This window comes from Loxodonta africana, chromosome 8 (assembly GCF_030014295.1).
Source record: "Loxodonta africana isolate mLoxAfr1 chromosome 8, mLoxAfr1.hap2, whole genome shotgun sequence".
In the NCBI taxonomy this organism is placed as follows: domain Eukaryota; kingdom Metazoa; phylum Chordata; class Mammalia; order Proboscidea; family Elephantidae; genus Loxodonta; species Loxodonta africana.
Genome location: NC_087349.1, coordinates 802,608 through 827,822, shown reverse-complemented (window position 1 = coordinate 827,822; position 25,215 = coordinate 802,608). Strand labels below are relative to the sequence as shown.

Sequence of the window (25,215 nt, the reverse complement as noted above, 5' to 3'; positions counted from 1 at the left end):
GTTCTATTGATGTGGTGTATTATGTTAATTGATTTTCTTATGTTGAACTATCCCTGCATTTATGGAATAAATCCCACTTGGTCATGGTGTATGACTCTTTTAATATGCTGTTGAATTCTGTTCACTAGTATTTTGTTGAGGATTTTTGCATCTGTATTCCTAAGAGATATTGGCCTGTAGTTTTCTTTTCTTGTGGTATCTTTGTCTGATTTGGGAATCAGAGTTATGTTTACGTCATAGAATGAATTAGAGAATTCCTTCTCTATCTTTTGTAAGAGTTGAAACCATATTGATGTCGATTCTCTAAATGTTTGGTAGAATTCCCCCGTGAAGCCGTCTGGTCCAGGACTTTTTTTGGGAGGTTTTTGATTGTTTCACTTGTTACGGGTCTGTTGAGACTCTCTATTTCCTCTTGGGTCAGTTTGGTTAGGTTATGTTCTTCTAAGAATTTGTCCATTTCATCTGTGTTATCCGTTTGTTGCCATAAATACTCTATCATAATTCTGTCAGGTCAGTTGTAGTGTCCCTGCTTTCATTTTTTATTTTGGTTATTTATATCTTTTCCATTCTTTTTTTTCCTATTCTTTATCAGTCTAGCTAAAGGTTTGCCAATTTTATTAATCTTTTCAAAGAACCAACTGCTTATTTTATTGATTCTCACTATTGTTTTTCTGTTTTCAATTTTATCTGTGATCTGATCTTTGTTATTTCCTTTCTTCTGATATGTTTAGGCTTAGTTTGTGCTTCTCTGTCTAGTTTCTGGAGTTGTCACGTTAGGCTGTTAATTTGAGATCTTCTTTTTTTATGTAGACATTTATTGCTGTAAGTTTCCCTCTGAGTTCTGCCATTACTGCATCCCATAAGTTTTGATATGTTGTGCTTTCACTTTCATTTGACCCTAAGAAATTTGTGATTTCTTCCTTGACCCGTTGGTGGTTTAATAGTGTGTTGTTTAATTTCCATATGTTTTTGCATTTTCCATGTGTTTTTGTTGTTGTTATTGATTTCTAGCTTCACTCTGTTGTGGTCAGTGAAAATATTTTTTGTATGATTTCAGTCTTTTTAAATTTATCAAGACTTGCTTTGTGACCTATTCTGAAGAATGATCCACATGCACTGGAGTAGAATGTATATCATGCTGTTTTTTGGTGGAGTGTTCCATATATATGTATTTTAAGTCTAGTTGCTTTATAGTGTCATTCAGGTCCTCTGTTCCCTTGTTGATTTTCTTTCTAGATGTTCTGTCCGATATTGAAAGTGGTGTATTGAAGTCTCCGACTAGTATTGTGCTCCTGTTTCTTCCTTCAATATTGTAATGCCATATGACAGGTGCTATAATAAAAAGTGTGCACAAAAGGTTATGGGGGCACAAAGGAGAAAGTGAATAATCTCCCTGGGTGGGTAGGAGAAATTTTATCTAGAAGGTAACTTTTCAGATAGGTCTTGAAACCTGAGTAGGGTTTTTGTTGTCATAGAAGAGCGTTAGAACGTTGTAGGCAGAAAAAATATATTACTATGCATTTCTTTGCGAGTCCAAGAAGATATCCATTAAAAAACCACTTAAAAAAAAATTTATTGTGCTTTAAGTGAAAGTTTACAAATCAAGTCAGTCTTTCATCCAAAAATTTATATACACCTTGCTATATACTCCTAGTTGCTTTCCCCCTAATGAGACAGCACACTCCTCTCCACCCTCTATTTCCATGTCCATTCAGCCAGCTTCTGTCCCCCTCTTCCTTCTCATCTTCCCTTCAGACAGGAGCTGCTGCATAGTCTCATGTGTCTACATGATCCAAGAAGCTCACTCCTCACCAGTATCATTTTCTATCGTATAGTCTAGTCCAATCCCTGTCAGAAGAGTTGGCTTTGGGAATGGTTCCTGTCTTGGGCTAACAGAAGGTCTGGGGACTATGACCTCTGGGGTCCTTCTAGTCTCAGTCAGACCATTAAGTCTGGTCTTTTTATGAGAGTTTGAGGTCTGCATCCCACTGCTGTCCTGCTCCCTCAGGGGTTCTCTGTTGTGTTCCCTGTCAGGGCAGTCATCGGTTGTAGCCGGGCACCATCTAATTCTGGTTTCAGGCTGATGTAGTCTCTGATTTATGTGGTCCTTTCTGTCTCTTGGGCTCATAATTACCTTGTATCTTTGGTGTTCTTCATTCTTCTTTGCTCCAGGTGGGTTGAGACCAATTGATGCATCTTAGATGGCTGCTTGCTAGCTTTTAGGACCCCAAATGCCACTCTCCAAAGTGGGATGCAGAATCTTTTCTTAATAGATTTTATTATGCCAATTGATCTAGATATCCCCTGAAACCATGGCCCCAACCCCTCACCCCTGCTACACTGGGCTTCAAAGCGTTTGAAAAAAAAAAAAAACACTTTTAAATAGAGCTTGAAAATATTTTAAAATTAATTTCAAGTGGTTTCATTATGCCCTGTCATAATGTTTCAGAGCTACTTCAAATGATGAAATAAAATATGTTAGGATTTGAGGTAAATGGTAAGTATATTTTTCAACCCTCAGATTAGAACACATGATCTGAAAAGTACAACTGTAATTTTGAGGATAATAGAATAAACTATTTGAATTTGGATCTGTCTAGGAAAATCCTCAAAGTATTTCTCCCTTCAATACTATCAGTGTTTGTTTTATGTATTTAGGTGCCCTGATGTTGGATGCATATATATTTATGATCGTGAAATCTTCTTGATTAATTGACCCCTTTTATTGCTGTGCGATATCCGTCTCTACTGTTCGGTTTTGTCTTAAAGTCTACTTTGTTTGATATTAAGATTGCCACACCCGCTTTCTTTTGGTTATTATTTGCATGGAAAAATTTTTTCTGTCCTTTCACTTTCTACCTATTTGTGTCCTTGGTTTAAGGCGTGTCTCTTGTAAACAGCATATAGTTGGATCTTTTTTTTTTTTTTTAATTCACCTTGCCACTCTCTGCTTTTTAATTAGAGCATTTAGTCCCTTTGTATTCACTGTAATTACTGGTAAGAAGTGACTTCTGCCATTTTGTTGTTTTCTGTGTGTCTTAAGCCTTCTTTGTCTTTGTCCTTTAGTACTGTTTGCTTTTGTGTTTTGTTGGTTTATTGTAGTGAGCCTTTTTGGTTCCTTTCTCCTTTCCTTTTGTATATGCTTTTTATATATTTTCTTAGTGGTTAACATGAATATTACATTTAAGAGCTTATATTTATAACATTCTAGGGTAAGCTGGTACAAATTTAACTTCAGTAATATACAAGAAATTCTGTATTTATGCCATTCCTCTCCCCACTTTTGTTGTTATCACTAATTACATCTTTATGTTTCATGTGTCCTGTAATATAATTTTATCCTTGCCTTTTATATATTTGTTATTAAAAAACATGAAGGGTAAAACATTTAGAATTATTCAGCATGAATACCTTATTACTAGCCCTTACATTCATCCATGCATTTCCCTTTTTTAGGGATCTATCTTTTTATGTATTGCTTTGAATTACATTCTACTGTATTTTCCCTTTCATCTACAGAACTCCCATTAGTATTTTTCTGTAGGGCCAGTCTGGTGGATATGAACTCTCTTTTCACTTCTGTTTGTCTGGGAATGCTTTAATTTCACCCTCATTCTTGAAGGATAGTTTCGCTGGGTATAGTATTCTTGGTTGACATTTTTTTTTTTTTCTTTCAGCACTTTAAGTATATAATTCCATTGCTTCCTGGCCTCCAGTGTTTCTGAGGAAAAACCTTATTGGGGATCCTTTGTATGTGACCATTTGCTTCTCTCTCACGGCTTTCAGGATTCTCTGTTTATCATTAATTTTTGAGAGCCTGGCTATGATGTGTCTTGGTGTAGATCTTTCTGGGTTTATCCTGCTTGGGGTTCTTTAGGCTTCTTGGATTTGTAGAATCATGTCTTTTGTTAGATTGGGGAAATATTCTTCAAATATTCTTTCCCTTTCTTTCATCTCCTTCTGGAATTCCCATGATGCATATATTAGGTCTCTCATTGTCCCATAACTCCATTAAACTGTGCTCAGCCTTCTTGAGCCTCTGTTCTTATTGCTCTTCAGCATCTGTAGTTTTAACTATCTTATCCTTTAATTTGCTGATTGTTTCTTCTGTCTGATTAAATCTGTTGGTAAGTCCTATTGTGTTTCTCATTTCAGTTATCGTCCCTTTCAGGTGTGATATCTCCTTTTTCAGATCCTCATTTTGTTCTTGCATTGTTTTCCTTAGGTCTTTAGCTATGTTTAATGTTGTTGTATTATATTCTTCCATTTGTTTTAACTGTTTGGTCATCCCTACATGTGCTTTCACTCCCTTTGTCATGTTTATTTGGATGTGCCATCATTTCTCTGGTCTTTGTGTGTCTTGTGATTTTTTGGTTGGGGCATTGGAATTTTCAAGGAGTGTTAACCTTCTCAGTTTTCCCTGGTATTTGGTGCTTTTGCCTACACTACTTTCTGCAAGAAACTTTGAGGTAGGCAGAGCCTTCGGCCTTTACTTACAGTGATAGCTGCTTCTCTCTCTGTGGTTTTAATTGGGATTCCAAAGTTCCAGACCTCATTTTTCAACTTTCAATCTCTCCCAAACACACCAGGGAAACCCTGGTGGCGTAGTAGTTAAGTGCTACAGTTGCTAACCAAAAGGTCGGCAGTTCAAATCCACCAGGCGCTCCTTGGAAACTCTATGGGGCAGTTCTACTCTGTCCTATAGGGTTGCCATGAGTCAGAATTGACTCGACAGCAGTGGGTTTTTATTTGGTTTAAACACACCAGAAGATACACTGTGGTCTATCAGCAGGCATTGCCACTCAAGCAAGATATCATGCACTAATCAGTCTGTCCACCAGGGGGTGTAGTCCCCTCTCTCTGGTTATTACTTCCTTTCCTTCTCTGTTTCTGCAACCACATTTTTAGTTGGAAAACCCCCACATAGAGAGGGACTGTGGGTGTTGCCCTCCGGCTTTGCCCAAGGTTTCCTTCCCTGCTCTGTGGGGGCTGCTTATATCTCAGCTGGCATTCAGGGAATGCAAAGGCAGATTTTTCTCCATTTCAGGAGGAGGAGGGGCTGGCACTCCCCAGAAGGACTTCCAATAGATCTGTGTTGATTTCAGAGCCCCCATGGCCCTGTGGTGGTTGGGAGAGCAGTCTCCACTTAGGTGACCCACCTCCTGACTGCACTGTAGGGAACCTTCTCTAGTTCATATCAGCCCAGCAGCCAACAGTTACGGGTTGGGGGAGGAGTAGTCACGTTCCATATGGATTACCAGGGGGGTCTCCGTTGTTGCTATCAGAGCTCACCTCATAGTGTGTTAGCTGTGGGTGTAGCCTCCACTCAAGATGCCTGCTTCCTAGCACAGCAGCCGTGGCCAGCAGTCCTCTGCGCCAGCTGCAAGGGGGAGCAGACAGATCCGAACTGTTCCCCACAGAGATCTGTCCTGTCGGTTTCAGAGGCCTGAGCTATGGGGTCCACAGGGAGGCAGGCAGAGTGCTGACTGTGGGAGCAGACCCCACTGCAGGGCCCTTTTGTAGCAGTTCACAGCAGGCTTACAGTGACAGTGTCTGGGTGGGGGAGGTACTGGCACACTCCAAAAAGACCCCTGGGGGGCCTGCCTTGTTGCTATCAGAGCTCTCCCTGCCCCAGAGTATGTTGACTGTGGGTGTATCCTCCACAAAAGATGCCTGCTTCCTAGCACACAGCAGCCCCAGTCAGCAGTCCTTGCCACCAACTGAAAGAGGGACCAGACAGACCAGAACTGACTCTCCAGTAGGTTTGTCCTGTTGGTTTCAGAGTCCTGAGCTATGGAGTGCGCAGGGAGGTAGGTGGAGTGTTGACTCTGAGGGCACACTCCACTGCACTGACCTTCTGTAGCAATTCACAGTAGGTCTGCAACTGACATTGGGTGGGGGAGGTGCTGGCACACTCCAAATGAACCCCTGGGGAGAAGCTTGGGGTCTTGTCCCTTTGTACAGGCCAGGGCTGTGTTGGTTAGGGAAGCAGGCTATTTTTCTGGGGCCACTACTCCAGTTCACAGCAGCTGGTGGCCCACGTGGCTGGGGGAGGAGCAGGGGCAGGGGGAGAAGTGATTTCCCAACCCTACGTGACTCATTGATTCTTGGCTGTCCACCCTGCCCCACTGCTTTCCTCTGCTCCTCTATTCAGAGCCCCTCAAAGCTGAACACCGTTTCCTTGTATTTCTTGTTTTATTTGTGGGGGAGGGTTAGAATGATGGCTTGTTATGCTACCAGCTTCCCAGAATCCCCTCCAGGTTCATTCTTTTTATGTGAGAATCCAGTTGTCCCAGCATCATTTATTGAAGAGCCTATTTATTCCTTACTCACTGAATGAACTTAGCATCTTTGTTGAAAGTAAATTGATCATAGATATAGGGTTTATTTCTGGATTGTAAATTCTATTCCACTGATCTCTATATCTGTCATTATACGGGTACCAGACTCTTTGGATTTCTGTAGCTTTATACTTTGTTTTGAAGTTGGAAAGTTTGAGTCTTCCTACATTGTTCTTCTTTTTCAAGACTGTTTTGGCTATGTTGGAACCCTTGCAATTCCATATAAATTTGAGGGTTGGCTTTTCCATTTCTTTCAAAGAAGCTGTTGGAATTTTGATGGGAATTTCATTGAGTCTGTAGACTGCTTTGGATAGTGTCTACCTTTTCTGCATCCCATAAATTTTGATATGCTATGTTTTCATTTTCATTTGACTCTAGGTATTTTCTGATTTCTCCCTTGACCCATTGGTTGTTTAATACTGTGTTGTTTAATTTCCACCTATTTGTATATTTTCCAGTTTTCCTCCTGTTGTTAATTTCTAGTTTCTTTCCATTGTGGTTGGAGAAGATACTTTCTCTGATTTCAACTTTTTTTTTAATTTATTGAGAATTGTTTTGTGGCCTAATATGTGGTCTTTCCTGGAGAATGATCCATGTGCACTAGAGAAGAATGTGTATTGTGCTCTTGTTGGGTGGAGTGTTCTACGCATGTCCGTTAGGTCTAGTTCGTTTATACCACCATCACCAACCACCAGGTGCCGTCAAGTAGATTCTGGCTCATGGCAAATCTGTGTGTGTCAGAGTAGAACTGTGCTCCATAAAGTTTTCAGTGGCTGATTTTTCAGAAGTAGATCACGAGGCCTTTCAGTACACTCAAACCTGCAACCTTTTGGTTAGCAGCTGACTGCGTTAACCATTTGCACCACCCAGGGACTCTAGTTGGTATGAAACATGGTTCATATTTCTTTATTTATCTTCTTTCTAGATGTTCTGTGTATTACTAAAAGTGGCATATTGAAGTCTTTAACTATTATTGTAAAATTATCTATTTCTTTGTGTAATTCTATTGGTGTTTGCTCCATATGCTTTGGGGGTTCTGGTGTTAGGTGCATATATATTTATAACGGATAGATCTTTTTAAATTTTTTTATTTTGTTGTTTTTGAGATATACACAGCAAAACATAAACCAATTCAACCGTTTATGCATGTGCCATTCAGGGATATTGATTACATGCTTCGAGTTGTGCAGCCATTCTCACTTTCATTTTCTGAGTTGTTCCTCCTCCATTAACAAACTCACTGCCCTCTAAAGTTCCTGTATGATCTTTTGAGGTGCTGTTGTCACTTTGACCCCATATAGATAGTTCTTAAAGAGCATAATGCTCAAGGCAGACATTTTTTACTAGTTAAGCTAAACTATTGTTTTTATTGTTTGGTTTTAAGAAGACTTCAGGGAATTTTTTTGGTTTAAGTTTTAAAGATTATCCCAAGGCAGTAGTTTCAGAAGTTCATCCAGCCCCCTTGGCTCCAGAAAGTCTGGAGTGCATGAGAATTTAAAATTCTTTTCTGCACTTTACCCTTTTTGATCAGGATTCTTCTGTAGAATCTTGGTCAAAATGTTCAGTAGTGGTAGCTGGGCACCATTCAGTTTTTCTGGTCTCACAGCAAAGGAGACAGTTGTTCATGGAGGCAACTAAACACATATTCCATATTCTACTCCTGTTCCTGACTCTCCTTCTTCCAATTGTCCTGCCTTGGAGGGCCTCTTGCAAGCTTTTAAGACCCCAGGCACCACACAGTGAACTAGGAGGAAGAACAGAAGCGTTAAACACATTAGGCCAGTTAACTGGAATGTCCCATGAAACTATAATCCTAAACCTCCAAACCAAGGAACCAAATCCTGTGAGGTTTTTAGTTGTACATAAGCAACTTCAGCAGCTACTCTTTTTTCTTTGTTGTTGTTGTAAATATATCTATCATACAACGTTTGCCAGTTCAACTTTTTACATATCTACAACTTGCTGACAGCAATTACAGTAATTGGCTGTGCAGCCCTACCCTTAATCAATGTGTTTTTTCTATCACCATTAACCGTCCCTTTCCCCTCCCTGTATTATAGGCGAGGTCATATAATATTTCTCCTTTTGTGACTGACTTATTTTGTTCAACATAATGTCTTCAATCTCCATTTATACTGTAGCATATATGAAGATTTCATTTCTCCTAGTTGCTGAGTAGTATTCCATTGTATGTATGTACCACATTTAGTTTATTCATTCATCTTTTGATGGGCATTTAGGTTGTTTCCACCTTTTGGCTATTGTGAATAGTGCTACACTGAACGTTGGTATACAAGTCTCTGAGTCTCTGCTTTCAAGTCTTTTGGGTATATACTTATGTCTTAGTCATCTAGTGCTGCTATAACAGACATACCACAAGTGGATGGCTTTAGCAAAGAGAAGTTTGTTCTCTCACAGTCCAGTAGGCTAGAAGTCTGAATTCAGGGCCCTGGCTCTGGAGGAAGGTCTTTGTCATCAGTCTTCCCTTGGTCTGGGAGCATCTCAGCATAGGAACCTCAGGTCCAAAGGATGCGCTCTGCTCCCAATGCGGCTTTCTTGGTGGCATGAGGTCCCCGTGTCTCTCTGCTCGTTTCTGTCTTTTATACCTCAAAAGAGATTGGCTTAAGACACTGTTTAGTCTTGTAGACCTTATCGACATAACTGCCGCTAATCCATCTTATCATATCATAGTGTTAGGACTTACAACATATGAAAAATCACATAAAATGGTGGACAATCATGCAGTCATACAAGGGAATCATGATCTAGCCAAGTTGACAGATATTTTGAGGGGGACACAATTCAATCCATGACAGCTTAGGAGTGGAATTGCTGGTCATATTATAGTTCTATTTTTAGTTTTCTTTAGGAACTGCCACAATGTTTTCCAAAACAGCTGTCCCATTTGCATCCCCACCAGCAATGTACAAGGTAATGGTTAGATCTTGATGAATCGATCCTTTTATTATTATATAATGTCCTTCTTTGCCTCTTATAACAGATTTTTACTTTAAAGTCTATTTTGTCTGATATTAACATAGCCACCCCAGATATCTTTTGGTTATTATTTGCATGGAATATTTTTTTCCATCCTTTCACTTTCATCCTATTTGTGTCTGTGTGCCTGAGATGTGTTTCTTGTACACAGAATGTAGATGAATCATGGTTTTTTATCCATCGTGCTACTCTCTGCCTTTTGATTTGAGAGTTTCTTAGGCTGGTTCTCTAGAGAAGCAAAACCAGAGAGAGAGAGAAGAGAGACCTATATCAAGGAATCATGTGGTTGTAGAGGCTGGAGACTCCCAAGTCCGTGGGTCAGGCTGGAGGCTTCTCCTGATTCACGTAGCTGCAGGGGCTGGCGAACCCAAGATCAGCAGGTCAGCTGCTAGCTCAGGTCCCAAGAACCGGAGGTCAGATGAACAGGAGCCAGCTGCAGGATCCAGAGCAAGCAGAAGTCTGTGAACTTTGCCAGAAAGTCCACCTGTATTGAATGCAGGCTGCACCCCCAGGGAAGCTCCCTTTCAACTGATTGACTACTCACAGCAGATCCCATCATGAAAGTGACCATATCAGATCTCATTATAGAGATGATTACATCATAATACAACTGCCAGACTACATCATAACTGCCAAACCACTGAGAATCATGGCCCAGCCAAGCTGATACACAACCTTAATGATCACAGAGAGTTTAATTATTTTTCATTTAAGGTAATTATCCATAAAGAAGGACTTACTTCTACCATTTTATTATTTGCGTGTGTGTGTGTCTTATACCTTCTTTGTCCCTCATTTCCTCTGATACTGCCAACACTTGTGTTTAGTTGATTTCTTATAGTGCATTATCTTGTTTCCTTTTTCACTTCCTTTTGTGTACATTTTAAAGCCATTTTCTCTGTAGCTACCATGAGGATTACATTTAACATTTTACTTTTATAACAACCTAGTTTAAATTGATACCCGCTTAACTTCTGTAACATACAAAAACTCTATTGATACCACTTCTCTCTTCTCTCATTTATGTTGTCATCCTCTGTTACGTCATTATTCAGAGGTATGTGTCGTGCTCAGTAATGGTGTGATTGTCCTTATGAAGCATGTAGGACATAACTAGAATTACGAACCAAAAATATCTTAAAACTGATCCTTATATTTGCATGACTTCAGGTTACTATCTAGTATTCTCCTTTTCCGTCTGAAGGACTCCTTTTAGCATTTTTTATAGGGCAGGTCTACTCATAACAGACTCCCTCAGCTTTTATTTATCTGTGAATATCTTAATTTTGCTGTTATTCTTGAAGGACATTTTTGCCTGATGTAGTGTTGCTTTTTTTAAATCTAGAAGATGAGTTTATTCAAGCAGACGGTTTGCAAATTGGGCAGTACCAAACCAAAAGTGGAAAAGCACTCTGCTCAGTATCAGCAGTGACTGGCTTTTTATTCACAAAATGCAGAAACAAAAGAAGTTATTTCTGATTGGCTTATGCAGTTTACTGTTGAAGCACTGTCAGGTTTCATTGGTCAAGGAGGGTAGAAATGCTGTTAGGGTCTCATTGGTCAATGAAAGTGGCCTGATTTACAGGAAAGCTAGGCTTAAGTTTCTATAAAGACAAGTCTTAGGGTCATGGTCCACTTTACTGCTGATGCCATTTTGTCAACCACATGACTCCATTTTTATTTCTTTTAACAATTCACCCTTTTGATCAAGACCTTCAAAGAAAGAATTTGATCAAGTTACTGACACTTCATTTTGCCTTCCCATGGGCCTTCTTCTGCATGGACTTTCGCTGACCAGTGTCTGATGATGGCCTCTTAATTTCTGAGTCTTCACCATGCCATAGCTAAGGCTCCAGGCAATGTTAACCAGACTGACTAATGGAATAACAGTGTGTTTGAGAAATGTCATCAGCTGTCAAGGCCCCACAGCTCGATTATTTTTGCTATCAGAGGCAAAAGAAGTATCTTCTAGAAGCATTATTCTGTGGAGGGAATGAATGTTGGTGGATTGATTACAAACGCCCTGAAAATAATCTGTAATATATTTGATCATTCCATAGAAAACAACAATCATGATTAAAATTATAATTGTTTGGATTAAAGAACACATCCAAGACCCTACATCAGTAGGGAGCCAGCTAAACAGATCAAATTCCCAGTTGGGATGAGATTCTACTTGGTATAACCAGTGTGCTTGCTCTTGGGTTTTGGTTACAGCTTGTTCAACTTGTCCAGTGGAATTTATCCATGTGCAACAATTGTGAGCTATCGCACATATGCCTCCTTTTTGGGCTAGAAGAAAATCTAAGGAAATTCTTTATCAGATGTAGTATCCTTGGTTGCCAATTCTTTTCTTTCAGCACTTTAGATAACATGTTTTCACTGCTTTGTGGCCTCCAAGTTTTCAGAGGTAATTAATTTTATTGGTAATCCTTTATATGTGACAGTTTGTTTCTCTCTTGCTCCTTTCAAGATTCTCTCTTTATCTCTAGTTTTTGAGAACTTGATAATAATGTGTTTCGATGTGGATCTTTTGGGGTTTATTCTGCTTGGAGTTTGTTCAGCTTCATGGATTTTTAGATTTATGTCCTCTGTCAGCTTTGGAAAGTTTTCTGCCGTTATTTCTTCAGATATTCCTTCTGTCCTTTCCTCTCTCTCCTTCTGAGATTCCCATGGTGCATAGTTTAGTTTGCTTGATGGTGGCCCACATTTCCAGTATGCTGTGCTCAGCAGTCTTGATTATTCTCTCTTACAGTTCTTCAGACTCAATACTTGCTTGACCTTATCCTCTAGTTCACTGGTTGTTTCTTCTGCCAGTCCAAATCTGCTGTTGAATCCTTTTGTTGAATTCATCGTTTCAGTTATTGTATCTTCCAGCTCCAGTATTTGTTTGCCTTCTTTTTATAGTGTGTATATCTTTATTTTTTTTTATATCTTTACTGGAAACCCTGGTAGCATACTGGTTAAGTGCCAAAAGGTGCCAAAAGGTTGGCAGTTCAAATCCACCAGGCACTCCTTGGAAACTCTATGGAGCAAGTTCTACTCTATCCTATAGGGTCGCTATGAGTCAGAATCGATGCAACAGTAATGAGTTTGGGTTTTTTTGGCTATATCTTTATTTATATTCTTGTCTTATTCATGTATTGTTTTCCTGGTTTCTTTTAGTTTTTTGTACATGTTTTCCTTTAGTTCTTTGAGGATGTTTAATACTGTTGTCTTAAAATCTTCTAATCTGTCCATTTTCCAGGCTTCCATGGAAATGATTTCTCACCTTTTGTCTAGGCTTTCAAACTGGTTTGTTCTGGTTCAAACCTCTGCTGAGAATTTGAATTTTTAGCAAGTTCCCTGCTGAGAATCTGTATTTCCAGCCCAGATATACTGAATCAGAATCCACATTTTAACAAGATCTCCAGGTGATTCTTATGTATAACTCCTTGGGTACTTGTTAGAAATGCAAATTCTCACAGGGAACTTGTTAGAAATATGAAATCTCAGCAAGGGTTTGAACCAAAATGGACCAGTTTGAAGACCTGCTTTTTCTTATTCTTTTGAATGGGCTATTATTTTTCAGTTTCTTTTTGTCCCTTGTGATTTTTGATGAAGCCTGGACATTGGAATATTAGTGTGTTAGCTTTCTCAATTCCCATGTAAACATGGTGTTTTAAAAGCACTTACTTCTGCAAGAAACTCTTAGGTGGGCTCAGCCTTCAGTCTTGCCTCGCTGCTCCCTGCTCACCCTGTAAGAACTCCAGTTCAGGCCGACACAGATTTCAGTCCTTCATGCCTCTCCCCTCCGGCAGCACATACACTGATCAGTCCGCCAGTAAGATCAGTCCTGTTTACTTCCAATCCTGAGATCAGGACCCTTTTTTTTTTTTGTGCACAGGAGAGCTGTGGACAGCTGGGGCACCACTGTAGCCATCTGGCTGCCACACTGGGAGGAGGAGGGCAGGACAGTGAAAAAAGAGATTTTCCTATCGTTTAAAATTTGCTTTGAGCTTGCTTCTGTTCGCAGCTCATTGTTTGCAACCTTCACTGACTCCTTCAGGGTTCTTATAGGGTTTGGCACAGATTTCCAGTTGCTTCTTTCAGTGCTTGTGTAGGAGGGTCAGGATCTGGACCTGCTCATGCCACCATCTTCCCCAGGTCTCTCTTTGCAGCTCGTTTTGTCCTCTGCTTTGGGGGCTCTGATGTTAGGTGCATATATTACAATGTGTTATTCCCCTGAGCTAATATTCTACCCAGGACTTAGACACAAAATGCCTTTTAAAGTTACTTGAAATAATTATTTTCACCAGTGTGGTATGCAGTTAAGTTCATTTGCTTCAGTTTATTTTCAAATCTTTGTAGATTTCTTTTTTCTTTCTGATTTAACTTTTTGCATATGTAAAATATTTTATGTTTACAAAGTCAAAATTATTTATCAGGATATATTCAGAGAAATTTCATTACCATCCTTAACCCCTCCTCCCTAGATAACCATTTTTATTTATACTTCTGCTGTTTCTTTTTGAAAATATAAGTAAACACACAGATACATTTATGTACCCCACCCCTATAACTGAGTGCTGTCTGGAGATTGCTTCTTGTCGGTATGTGGAGGCCTGCCTTACGTCTTTCTGTGGGTGCATAGTGCTCCATGGTGTGACATACCATAGTTTATTTCACTAGTCCCCCTTGGTGGACATTTAGGTTATTCCCAATATTTTGTTGCTATAAATAATGCTGCAATGACTACTTTGTACATAAGTCACATCATAGGTTCTAAGTCACTAGATTCTAAGTACTTAAGTCACTTTGGGGTAGATTCGTAGAAGTTGGACTGCTGGATCAACAGGTATGTGAATATGTCATTTGGCAAGACAGCACCAAGTTCCTCTCCCTCAGGCTGGTGTCATTTTGTGCTCCGTGAGCACTGCACAGAACACCTCCCCACAGCGTTGCCAACAGAGAACGCTATCCAACTTACAGGACTTCTGTCAGTGTAAGAAGTGAAAAGCGGTGTTTCAGTGTAGTTTTAATGGCTTCTCTCCTGAGTGTGGTTGACTGTCTTTTTGTACACTTAAGAGATATTTTTTCTTACTCTGTGAACTGTTTGTCTCTTTTGACATGAAAATATGTACTTTTAGGCCCCACCTAGAACTGCTGATCAGAATCTTGAGGGTTCTCCTTGCTAGCCTAGGAGAGGGCCTGGGTTTGAGAGCCACTGTTGGCTGTTCTGAGCTAGGTGTCCCTGCTGTGTCATGACCTGTCTAGTGTCTCTTGGACAGGAGGCCTCAGGCCAGAGTCCCGTCACTAGCGGCCTGTAATGTCCACAGATCCTGAGCTTGGTCCCATGCCCCAGGGCCCCAGTCTCTGCCTCTAGCTGACCCCATAGGGTGTTCTGGTGGGGACTCCAAGGGGCATCTCCTGGCCACCTGCAGCCCTCTGTGTGGTCCTCAGTGTTCCTGGTCTTTGTCCCCAGGCCTCACTCCAGACCCAGAGCACGTGCCTGGACCAGCCAGCCCGGCCCAGGAGGAGCCAGGAGCAGGGCAGACACCGGGGCACCAGTGGGCCTTGGAAGCAAGAGCGACACCTCTTGGGCTGAGCACTGGTGAGTGAGGACAGCAGAGGTGGCAGCCATCCCATCCCTGGTCGGAGTCTTGGGTGCGAGTAAGAGCTCTAGAGCTTGGGGCGGCAACAGAGCTGGGCTGGGCTGGCCAGGCTTCCTGGGAGGGCCTGGGGCAGGCCTTGAAGAAGGGCATGCGAGGCTGCGGCAGGGCACCCCAGTCTGGCTGTGGCTGTGCCTCAGGTTGTATGACAGTTACAGTAAATGGGGTGACCTGGGTCACATGCCTGGCATTGTACCAGCATTGCGGTTCTTGAGGAAATACACTCTTTCTGAAGACCTACCAGAGACTTTGTGGCTTTCGTCCTCCTTCCAGTATTTTCTGTCTTAATTTGAAGACAATTTCTGTTACAAAAATGGGACCTAGCCCAGAGGGCATTTCACGTAACACTGGGCACATAGTTTGAAGAGTCTGTTTTCTGTCTCAAGCCTGCGTGCCCTGCTGGCCCAGCCTCTGCTGCTGTCCCCGGCTGACGTCCCCTGCTGGCCGGATGTCCCCTGCTTCCCATGGCTGGTCCTCCTCTACTTGTTTATGAGCTCCCTAAGGTGGAGGAGATATGACCCCCTTCACAGGGTTCTCCTTCCCCAGCCAGGGTGTAGGTTTGGGCCATGCCCCTGGAGCAGGAGTGCTGGGACCTTCTTAGAAGGAAGGCAGCATTCCTGTCCCATCTCTGGACCTTGTCACTGTGCCCAGCCAGGCCTCCCAGCCCTCTGTCTCTGGGGGACCGTGAGCATGACAGTCGGGTGCTGAGGGCCCATGGTCACACTGCCTTCATCAGAGTGGGGTGAGGCCTTCACAGCTCCTTCTTCCCACTGAGTGGAGGCTGCTGAGTGGGCACTGCAGCCCCTAGACAGGCCCTGGGATGTTTTTCCCTGGCAGGTGCCTGCATGTGTCCAGGGCTTGCTAGGGAGGGGCAGGTGCTACCCCCATCCCCCGCACTATCCAGGGCTAGGGAAAGGCCCAACAGCACTCTCTCCCACAGAGCCTCCAGCCAGCACCCACGTCTTGTCCTCGATTAAACAAGAGGAAAACTCTTCTGGTGAGGAGTCGCGCACCTCCTCTCCTAGCGAGACCTTGCCTGACATGGGGCCAGGTGAGTGGAGAGGCAGCCCCATAGCAGAGCCACATAGGCTCTGGGAGCCCTCTGGCGGGTGGGGCAGATCCCAGAACTGGCCTGGGGGTAGGGATGGCTGAGATGGGGCTCAGCATTGACCCACCCTCTCTGCTGCCAGCCTCGTCTCAGGCCCCTGCATCTCACAGCTCGAGTGTGGTAGGCTGGGGCCTGTGCTCCCCTGGTAGTACCAGGCTCACCCCTGATCAGCAGGGAACAGGGAGCCATCACTGCCATTCTGGCCTTAGGACAGGGCTTCCACCCTAGTTCTGTCCTGCTACCTGTCTGGGCTTGGTGGGTGGTGGAGGCAGGTGAGTCTGGGGCTCAGATACACCCCAAAGTTCAAGAATACCACTATATCCACTGAAATGCAGTCAGTTGTTACCGAGAAGTGTAGGTGACCCCCCGTAGATCCAAATGGTTCTGGAGCTACAAGATAAGTTAAAAAATGGTCAGGCCATTTCTAACAGAAATGAAGTTCTTATCATGAGTTGTGCATGAGGGTCACTGGGTCAGTGGTAGACATCAGAGAACCAAGGCGCTGGGCGGTGGAGACCTGCCCAGGGGTGGGGGGTGTCAGCAGTTCAGTGGCTCCTCCTCACAGCAGCCCTGGCCCTGATTTAACTTCCTCCTTCAGCAGGATGGTAGTTACATGGGCTTGGGCCTTGGAAGTTGCTCCCAGAGGGCTAGAGAATTCCATCAGAAATGTGCAGAGGGCAGGGGGCAAGGGGCAGGGGTTGGCTGCAGAGCAGACCACAGGGCAACAGCCGAAGTGGGTGTCTTAGTTATCTAGTGCTGCTGTAACAGAAATACCACAAGTCGATGGCTTTAACAAAGAGAAATTTATTTTCTCACAGTCTAGTAGGTTAGAAGTCCGAATTCAGGGCGCTGGCTCCAGGGGAAGGCTTTCTCTCTCTGTCAGCTCTGGAGGAAGGTCCTTGTCATCAGTCTTCCCTTGATCTGGGAGCATCTCAGCGCAGGAACCTCAGGTCCAAAGGACGCGCTCTGCTCCTGACGCTGCTTTCTTGGTGGTATGAGGTCCCCTTGTCTCTCTGCTCACTTCTCTCTTTTATATCTCAAAAGAGATTGGCTTAAGACATTATCTAATCTTGTAGATCTCATCAGTAGAACTGCTGTTAATCCATCTTATCATAGTGATGGGATTTACAACACAGGAAAATCGCATCAGATTACAGAATGGTAGAGAATCATACAACACTGGGAATCATGACCTAGCTAAGCTGACAGATATTTTTGGGCACACAATTCAATCTATGACTGTGGGGGTGCCAGGAGAGCAGAGAGGAGGGTGCAGAGTACCAGGAGAGCAGAGAGGAGGGTGCAGAGTACCAGGAGAGCAGGGAGGAGGGTGCAGGGTACCAGAGAGTAGGGAGGAGGGTTCAGGGTACCAGAGAGCAGGGAGGAAGGTGCAGGGTACCAAGAGAGCAGGGAGGAGGGTGCAGGTTACCAGGAGAGCAGGGAGGAGGGTGCAGGGTACCAGGAGAGCAGGGAGGAGGGTGCAGGGTACCAGGAGAGCAGGGAGGAGGGTGCAGGGTACCAGGAGAGCAGGGAGGAGGGTGCAGGGTACCAGGAGAGCAGGGAGGAGGGTGCAGGGTACCAGGAGAGCAGGGAGGAGGGTGCAGGGTACCAGAGAGCAGGGAGGAGGGTTCAGGGTACCAGAGAGCAGGGAGGAAGGTGCAGGGTACCAAGAGAGCAGGGAGGAGGGTGCAGGTTACCAGGAGAGCAGGGAGGAGGGTGCAGGGTACCAGGAGAGCAGGGAGGAGGGTGCAGGGTACCAGGAGAGCAGGGAGGAGGGTGCAGGGTACCAGGAGAGCAGAGAGGAGGGTGCAGGGTACCAGGAGAGCAGGGAGGAGGGTGCAGGGTACCAGGAGAGCAGGGAGGAGGGTGCAGGGTACCAGAGAGCAGGGAGGAGGGTTCAGGGTACCAGAGAGCAGGGAGGAAGGTGCAGGGTACCAGGAGAGCAGGGAGGAGGGTGCAGGGTACCAGGAGAGCAGGGAGGAGGGTGCAGGGTACCAGGAGAGCAGAGAAGAGGGTGCAGGGTACCAGGAGAGCAGGAAGGAGGGTGCAGGGTACCAGGAGAGCAGAGAGGAGGGTGCAGGGTACCAGGAGGGCAGGGAGGAGGGTGCAGGGTACCAGGAGAGCAGAGAGGAGGGTGCAAGGTACCAGGAGAGCGGAGAGGAAGGTGCAGGGTACCAGAGAGCAGGGAGGAGGGTTCAGGGTACCAGAGAGCAGGGAGGAAGGTGCAGGGTACCAAGAGAGCAGGGAGGAGGGTGCAGGTTACCAGGAGAGCAGGGAGGAGGGTGCTGGGGTACCAGGAGAACAGGGAGGAGGGTGCAGGTTACCAGGAGAGCAGGGAGGAGGGTTCAGCATACCAGGAGAGCAGGGAGGAAGGTGCATGGTACCAGAGAGCAGGAAGGAGGATGCTTGGGTACCAGGAGTGCAGGGAGGAGGGTGCTGGGGTACCAGGAAAGCAGAGAGGAGGGTGCTGGGGTACCAGGAGAGCAGGGAGGGTGCTGGGGTACCAGGAGAGCAGGGAGGAGGGTGCTGGGGTACCAGGAGAGCAGGGAGGAGGGTGCTGGGGTACCAGGAGAGCGGGGAGGAGGATGCAGGGTACCAGGAGAGTGAGGAGGAGGATGCTGGGGTACCCGGAGAGCAGGGAGGAGGATGCTGGGGTACCCGGAGAGCAGGGAGGAGCGTGCAGGGTTGCCAGGAAACCAGAGAGGAGGGTGCAGGGGCCGACATGCTCCGAAAGGCTTTCAGGAGACGCCCAGAGAACAGTTTGGGGATTTGGGAGAATATCCAGTATTCCAAATAGGACCAGGGGTGGGACCTTCCTTCCTTGTTTTAGGGACCTTGGTGGCTGTGTGCCGAGGCCTCGGGTGAGCACCCCGGCCACCTCTGCCTGCCTTCTCCTGGCCCAGGCCCACCCCACCACAAGAAAGTGGGTACTCAACAGGTATTTGAGTGGAGCAGGTCCCCACACCACGAGGTTCTGTAGTCTGGATGGCTTCTGGCCCCCAGAGCTTACAGCTGTTCATAGATCACAGCTAACCATCAAGCTGGCCAGTGTCTCATTGTCCAGGGCCCCTTTGAGCCTCTCTGTCCCCTTTCATGACCCCCCACCTCTGTCTGCTCCTGCTGTCTGAACCTGGCCTTAGCTCCCTAGTTCCTGGCCTTGCAGCTTGCTCTCCCTCCAGTGTCTGTAGCTTGGCCTTCAGGAACAGACCATCTGAATGGCCTGTTAGTCCGTGGGATAACAAGCAGGATTAGGTGACAGCAGAGGGCCTGGTGCCTAGTTGGCAGGCCCCCCCACCCCACCCCGTGTGCGTGGGCACTTGGAGGAGGAAGACCCAACCCCTGAGCAGTGGGCATTTGGAGGAGGGGATCCCCAGGAAGTTAGAGGCAGGAGTAGGAGCGGGTGCCCCGAGAGCCTGGTGCAGGCGATCAGGCGGCCCGGTGGGGTCCCAGCATACATGTGGGCTCAGTGGCCATTTTTCACCAGGTGGGGGCCGCGCAGTCATCAAGACCGAAGCCCAATCCGAGGATAAGCTGACCCAAGAGCGGCTCTTCCTGGGCGAGTCATCGGGCCAGGCCGAGTGTGGGGCCCCCAAAGGGCCCAGAGACAGAGCCGGGGGCCCCAGCCGGCATCACAGCAGGGGTGTGCCAAGGGTGAGGCCAGGGACCTTTGGCCCTCCTGGGGCCTCTGGGGAGCCACTGCGCATCCTCCCTCGCCGCCAGCAGCGGGCTTTCCCCTGCCCGGACTGCGGGCAGAGCTTCCGCTTGAAGATCAACCTGACCATCCACCAGCGGACCCACTCGGAGGAGGACCCCGGCGTCCCCCACGGCGGCCTGCCCCCTGGCTGGGGGGACGCCCAGCCCGCGCTGGAGCCGGGCGAGGTGGTGGTGCCCGGCCCGGTCATCCGCTGGCTGCCCGGCGAGCCCGCGGCGCGCGACGCGGCGGACCGGGCCCTGGGGAGACGGAGGCTGGGCGCCGCGGCGGCCAAGGTGTACCACTGCAGCGAGTGCCTGCGCTCCTTCCAGCAGCGGAAGAGCCTGCTGCTGCACCAGCGCCTGCACACGGGCGACAGCCAGGGCTGGCCCGCCTGCTCCTACTGCGGTAAGGCCTTCCGCCGGCCCTCCGACCTCTTCCGCCACCAGCGCATCCACACGGGCGAGCGGCCCTACCGGTGCCCGCAGTGCGGCCGCACGTTCAACCGCAATCACCACCTGGCCGTGCACTTGCAGACGCACGCCCGGGACCAGGCGGGCCCGCCCCGCCCCAGGCCCAGGCGCCGGGAGGAGGGCCGCCCCCCGCCCCAGGAGCAGAGGGCAGTGCCTTCCCCGCCTGACGCCTGGGCCTCGGGAGAGTGAGAGTGTTTTTTCTGGGCGAGTATGACCAGATGCCTCGGTTTCCTAGGTTGGTCACGCTTTGTTGCTCTTCCCACATTCCTGACGCATAAGGGTCCCAAGGCTTAAGAGAGGCCGGTTTTTGGTGGGCGCTCAGGCACCACAGTCGGTCACCAGGGCCAGATTGAGGCTCCCCGGCGTGAGGCAGAGACACTGGGGCCTGCGGTTTTGATTTTGTGCACAAAGGTCTTGCACATGAGCCAACGTGAGAAGCTGTAAGTGGACAGACGGCCGGAGAGAAGGCACTGAGATTGAATTTTTCTACTTCGTTATTTGGAAACTTTATTTCCTCTTAATAAAACTTTTCTTGTGCTTTTGTAAGTGCTGTGTGTATAGCAAAGGGGCCCAGGAGCTCCGAGGGGCAGGAGCTGAGAGAGGAGCAAGTCTGGACAGCTGGTGGGTCCTCAGCCCGGCCCTGGAAACAAGGCGCTTCTCGGGGATCCTAGTCCTTTCCCCAAAGAGTGTTCCCATCCACTGTTTGTCTGGTTGTCAGTTGGGACGGGGGCTAAAGCCCAGAATGAATGACCCTCCCAGGGATCTCAGTGTTAACGGGTGAATGCAGTCCGTCCACTGCACCCGGTAACTCACCTTAGTGGGGGTGTGGAGGGAGTCCAGGAATGGAAGCCGGTGGTCGGGAGAGGCTAGTCAATCGACCGGGCTCTGGGGTGTGTGTGTGTGTGTCTGTGTGTGCGTGCGCCTTGTCTCGTGTGTCTGTGTGTGTGCACGTGTCTGTGTGTGCGTGTGTATCTGTGTGTGTCTGTGTGTCTGCAGGTGTATCTGTGTGTATCCGTGTGTATCTCTGTGTGTGTCTGCGTGTGTGGTGGGAGGTGTCTGCTCCAGCTCTGGGCCAACTTGCCGGCAGAGGGCTCTGGGTGGAGTTAGGGCTGGGAGATCTCCGTGGATCTTCGACTCACCCCCGCCTCCCCTCACCTGTCCGAGGGAAAAGCGTCCCAGTGATTCCTACCTCCCCTCAGGGTTTTCTCAGGGTGGTCAGGGACACAGTGGGCTTGGGGTGTGCGCACAAAGTGAGGCCCTCAGTTAGAGACCCTCGGGAAGACGGTCTTCGGGAGTGAGGGGAGGCCTTCCCACCGGTATTTCCCTGGGTCACAATCTTACCAAAGCCGTGGGACTTCAGGAGCGCCGGCTGCACCGGAGCCTCGAGGACAGCGCTGCTGCCTAAGTCACCCGACCGGGGGGCTGCGGGTGGCCGGCCATCTGTCGACGGCGCTCAGGCTCTCCTGGGGCGCCGACGCTGCGCCCTCGGGCCCCCATTCCCACCGCCCGGCGGGGCGTCCGCAGCGCTTCTTCGCGGAGCCAGCTCCGGACGGGGGGGGGGCTCGGACCACGTGGCCTCGGCGGCCTCCAGGGAGACGGACCCCGGAAGTAAACGTGGGGGAGTCTGCGCGTGCGTGCACGGCAGCCCGTAAGGAGCGAGGCCCGTAGCACGTGGCCTCGGCGGCCTCCAGTGAGACGGACCCGGGAAGTAAACGTGGAGCAGTCTGCGCGTGCGTGCACGGCAGCCCGTAAGGGGCGGGGCCCGGACCACGTGGCCTCGGCAGCCTCCAGGGAGACGCACGGACTCCATAAACCTGGGGCAGTCGGCGCGTGCGCGCACGGCAGGCCATGAGGGGCGGGGCCTCCAGGGCCGCTAATGGGGAGCCGGGCTCGGGGCCGTGGGGGCGTTGCTAGGGGCCCGGGGGCGAGGGCGTGGGGGGCGGCCGAGGGCAGCGGAGAGCTTTCCAGGCCGCCGATGGGGATACTCCTCCGGGGGCAGGGCCGCGGGCCGGAGGCGGGGCTTTCCCCCTGGGGAGCTGGGTCCTAGCGCGGGGCGGTGCCGGGGGCGCAGGAAGCCGGCGGAAGGGGCGGGGCCTGCGTCAGACCACAGACGAAGCCCCTCCTCCCCTCCTGCAAGTCCGTGTCCGCCGGTTCCTAGCTGCTGGTCCCTGTCAGCCCGTCCCTATCTGCCTGTCCCTGTCAGCCCGTGCCTATCTGCCTGTCCCTGTCAGCCCGTCCCTGTCAGTCCGTGCCTATCTGCCTGTCCCTGCCAGCCCGTCCGTCTGCCTGTCCCTGCCAGCCCGTCCCTACCTGCCTGTCCCTGTCAGTCCGTGCCTATCTGCCTGTCCCTGTCAGCCCGTCTCTGTCTGCCTGTCCCTGTCAGTCCGTGCCTATCTGCCTGTCCCTGCCAGCCCGTCCCTGTCTGCCTGTCCCTGCCAGCCCGTCCGTCTGCCTGTCCCTGCCAGCCCGTCCCTACCTGCCTGTCCCTGTCTGCCCGTCCCTATCTGCCTGTCCCTGTCAGCCCGTCTCTGTCTGCCTGTCCCTGTCAGCCCGTCCCTGTCAGTCCGTGCCTATCTGCCTGTCCCTGCCAGCCCGTCCCTGTCTGCCTGTCCCTGCCAGCCCGTCCCTACCTGCCTGTCCCTGTCAGTCCGTGCCTATCTGCCTGTCCCTGTCAGCCCGTCTCTGTCTGCCTGTCCCTGTCAGTCCGTGCCTATCTGCCTGTCCCTGCCAGCCCGTCCCTGTCTGCCTGTCCCTGCCAGCCCGTCCCTGTCTGCCTGTCCCTGTCAGCCCGTGCCTATCTGCCTGTCCCTGTCAGCCCGTCTCTGTCTGCCTGTCCCTGTCAGCCCGTGCCTATCTGCCTGTCCCTGTCTGCCCGTCCCTGCCGGCCCGTGCCTGTCTGCCCGTCCCTGCCGGCCCGTGCCTGTCTGCCCGTCCCTGCCGGCCCGTCCCTGTCTGCCCGTCCCTGCCGGCCCGTCCCGGTCTGCCCGTCCCTGCCGGCCCGTCCCTACCTGCCTGTCCCTGTCTGCCCGTCCCTATCCGCAGGGCCCTATCTGCCCGTCCCTATCCGCACGTCCTTATCTGCCCGTCCCTATCTGCCTGTCCCTATCAGCCCGTCCCTATCTGCCTGTCCCTATCAGCCCGGCCCTATCTGCCTGTCCCTATCCGCAGGTCCCTATCTGCCTGTCCCTATCTGCCCGTCCCTATCTGCCTGTCCCTATCTGCCTGTCCCTGTCCACCTGTCCCAATCCGCCCATCCCTATCTGCCGAATGGGAGGCTGGGCCTGAGCAGATTCGGGCTCCTCCAACCCTGGGATCTGGACAGAGGGCTCTTACTGTAGGTGGAGATGGGGCTGGACACCCTAATTCCAGAGACCAGCTCCCCACAGAGCTGAAGGTCTCAGGGGCACAGCCTGCTGCTCCCTCACTCCTTTCCAGGGGTCCCAGGTCTGCCAATGCACAGGGGACTCAGTCTGCAGCCCTGTCATCCGATCCTTACCTGAGCGTAGGTGTTCAGGTGCCTTTCCTGTGGGTCCTGCTGGCTCCCCCACACCGCCCGCTGCTTGATCCGGAGCAGAACTTGCTGGGGAGGCACAAGCTGGACTGTTCCTAAGGCAGAGAGGAGGAGGCCCTGAGGGCACCTAAGCCCCAGGAAGACTTCTCTCCCTATCTCAGCCTGAGACCAGACACCCCAAAGACTCCCAGCAGAGTGGGCCGCAGCAGAGGCAGGGCAGCAGGATTTCTGAGGATGAGTGGACAGGTTTCCAGGCGGGGTCCCCAACACCATCCACCACCTTCAACAGCAACAGAACACTTGCGTTTCTGCTGAACACGAGGCTTCCTCGAGTAAAGGCCACACTCGCGGGCTTCCGCTGTAAGTGTGGCCACGCGGTGGGTTCTGAAGAGTGGGGCGCTGACCAGTGAGACCTGAGGGATTCTGCCTCTTACCGCTATGTGACAGTTGACTATTTATTTAAGCTCTCTGTGCCTCGGTTTGTTTATAGCATGAGGAAACAAAAGGATCATGTAACAACGAAGTGTATGTATGAATATTTGCAAGGTGCATGATAAATACTAAATAGGTGTTTATTAAATAAAAATTAATGTGTTCCTCTAAAAGGAAAAGGCATCCCCTCTTCTTGCTTCCTTCTTCATGGCTGCAGTGACTATCCTATACCATGGCAACGAGGTCATACCTAGGCAAGGTGGACCAACAAGAGGAAGGAGCTGGGCCTCCAATACTTGAGTGGCTGGACAAGTCCTGTGGTGGGAGAAACAAGCCACTCTTATCTAAGCTATGGGTTTTTTCTTAGTCTCTGTTACAGCAACCAAACTTGCATCCAACATAATACAGTGACCAGGAGTAAGTGTCCTCACCAATCTGCACTCATCTCTAAGACTCATCTTAAGAGGAGGGAATAATGACTGCTCCTCCTTCCTGTCCGGGTCTTGGTACAGGGTAGGCACTTTCTTTGTTAAAGAGATAAGAGTGTAGCGAACATTCCAAGCCACCAACATCCAGTAGCTAACTATGCAAAGAGATCAATGCTATGCCAGATTCTACACTGAGGACTACAGGACACGTCTCTTCCCTGTCTACACTGTGTATTGTATATATCCTGCTGTTGTTGTTAGGTGCTGTCGAGTCTGTTCGACTCATAGCGACCCTGTGCACAACAAAACGAAACACTGCCCGGTCCTGCGTCATCCTTACAATCGTTGTTATGCTTGAGCTCTTTGTTTGCAGCCACTGTGTCAATCCACCTCGTTGAGGGTCTTCCTCTTTTTCGCTGACCCGGTATTCTGCCAAGCGTGATGTCCTTCTCCAGGGACTGATACCTCCTGATAACTTGTCCAAAGTATGTAAGATGCAGTCTCACCATCCTTGCTTCTAAGGAGCATTCTGGTTGTACTTCTTCTAAGACAGATTTGTTCGTTCTTTTGGCAGTCCATCGTA

The 25,215-nt window shown here is 48.6% G+C and overlaps 1 protein-coding gene across 1 annotated transcript in view; it reads left to right on the top strand.

The window, feature by feature from the left end:
- The window catches only part of ZNF783 (zinc finger protein 783), a 42,287-nt gene extending 20,681 nt beyond the window's left edge, over nt 1-21,606 (top strand). Inside the window, exons 5-7 of the mRNA XM_064289567.1 lie at nt 14,803-14,931; nt 15,930-16,040; nt 19,582-21,606. Of these exons, the coding sequence (XP_064145637.1) occupies nt 14,803-14,931; nt 15,930-16,040; nt 19,582-20,450 (1,109 nt within the window). The 3' untranslated portion in view covers nt 20,451-21,606. The remainder of the gene's footprint in view (nt 1-14,802; nt 14,932-15,929; nt 16,041-19,581) is intronic.
- The last annotated feature ends 3,609 nt before the right edge of the window (nt 21,607-25,215 follow it).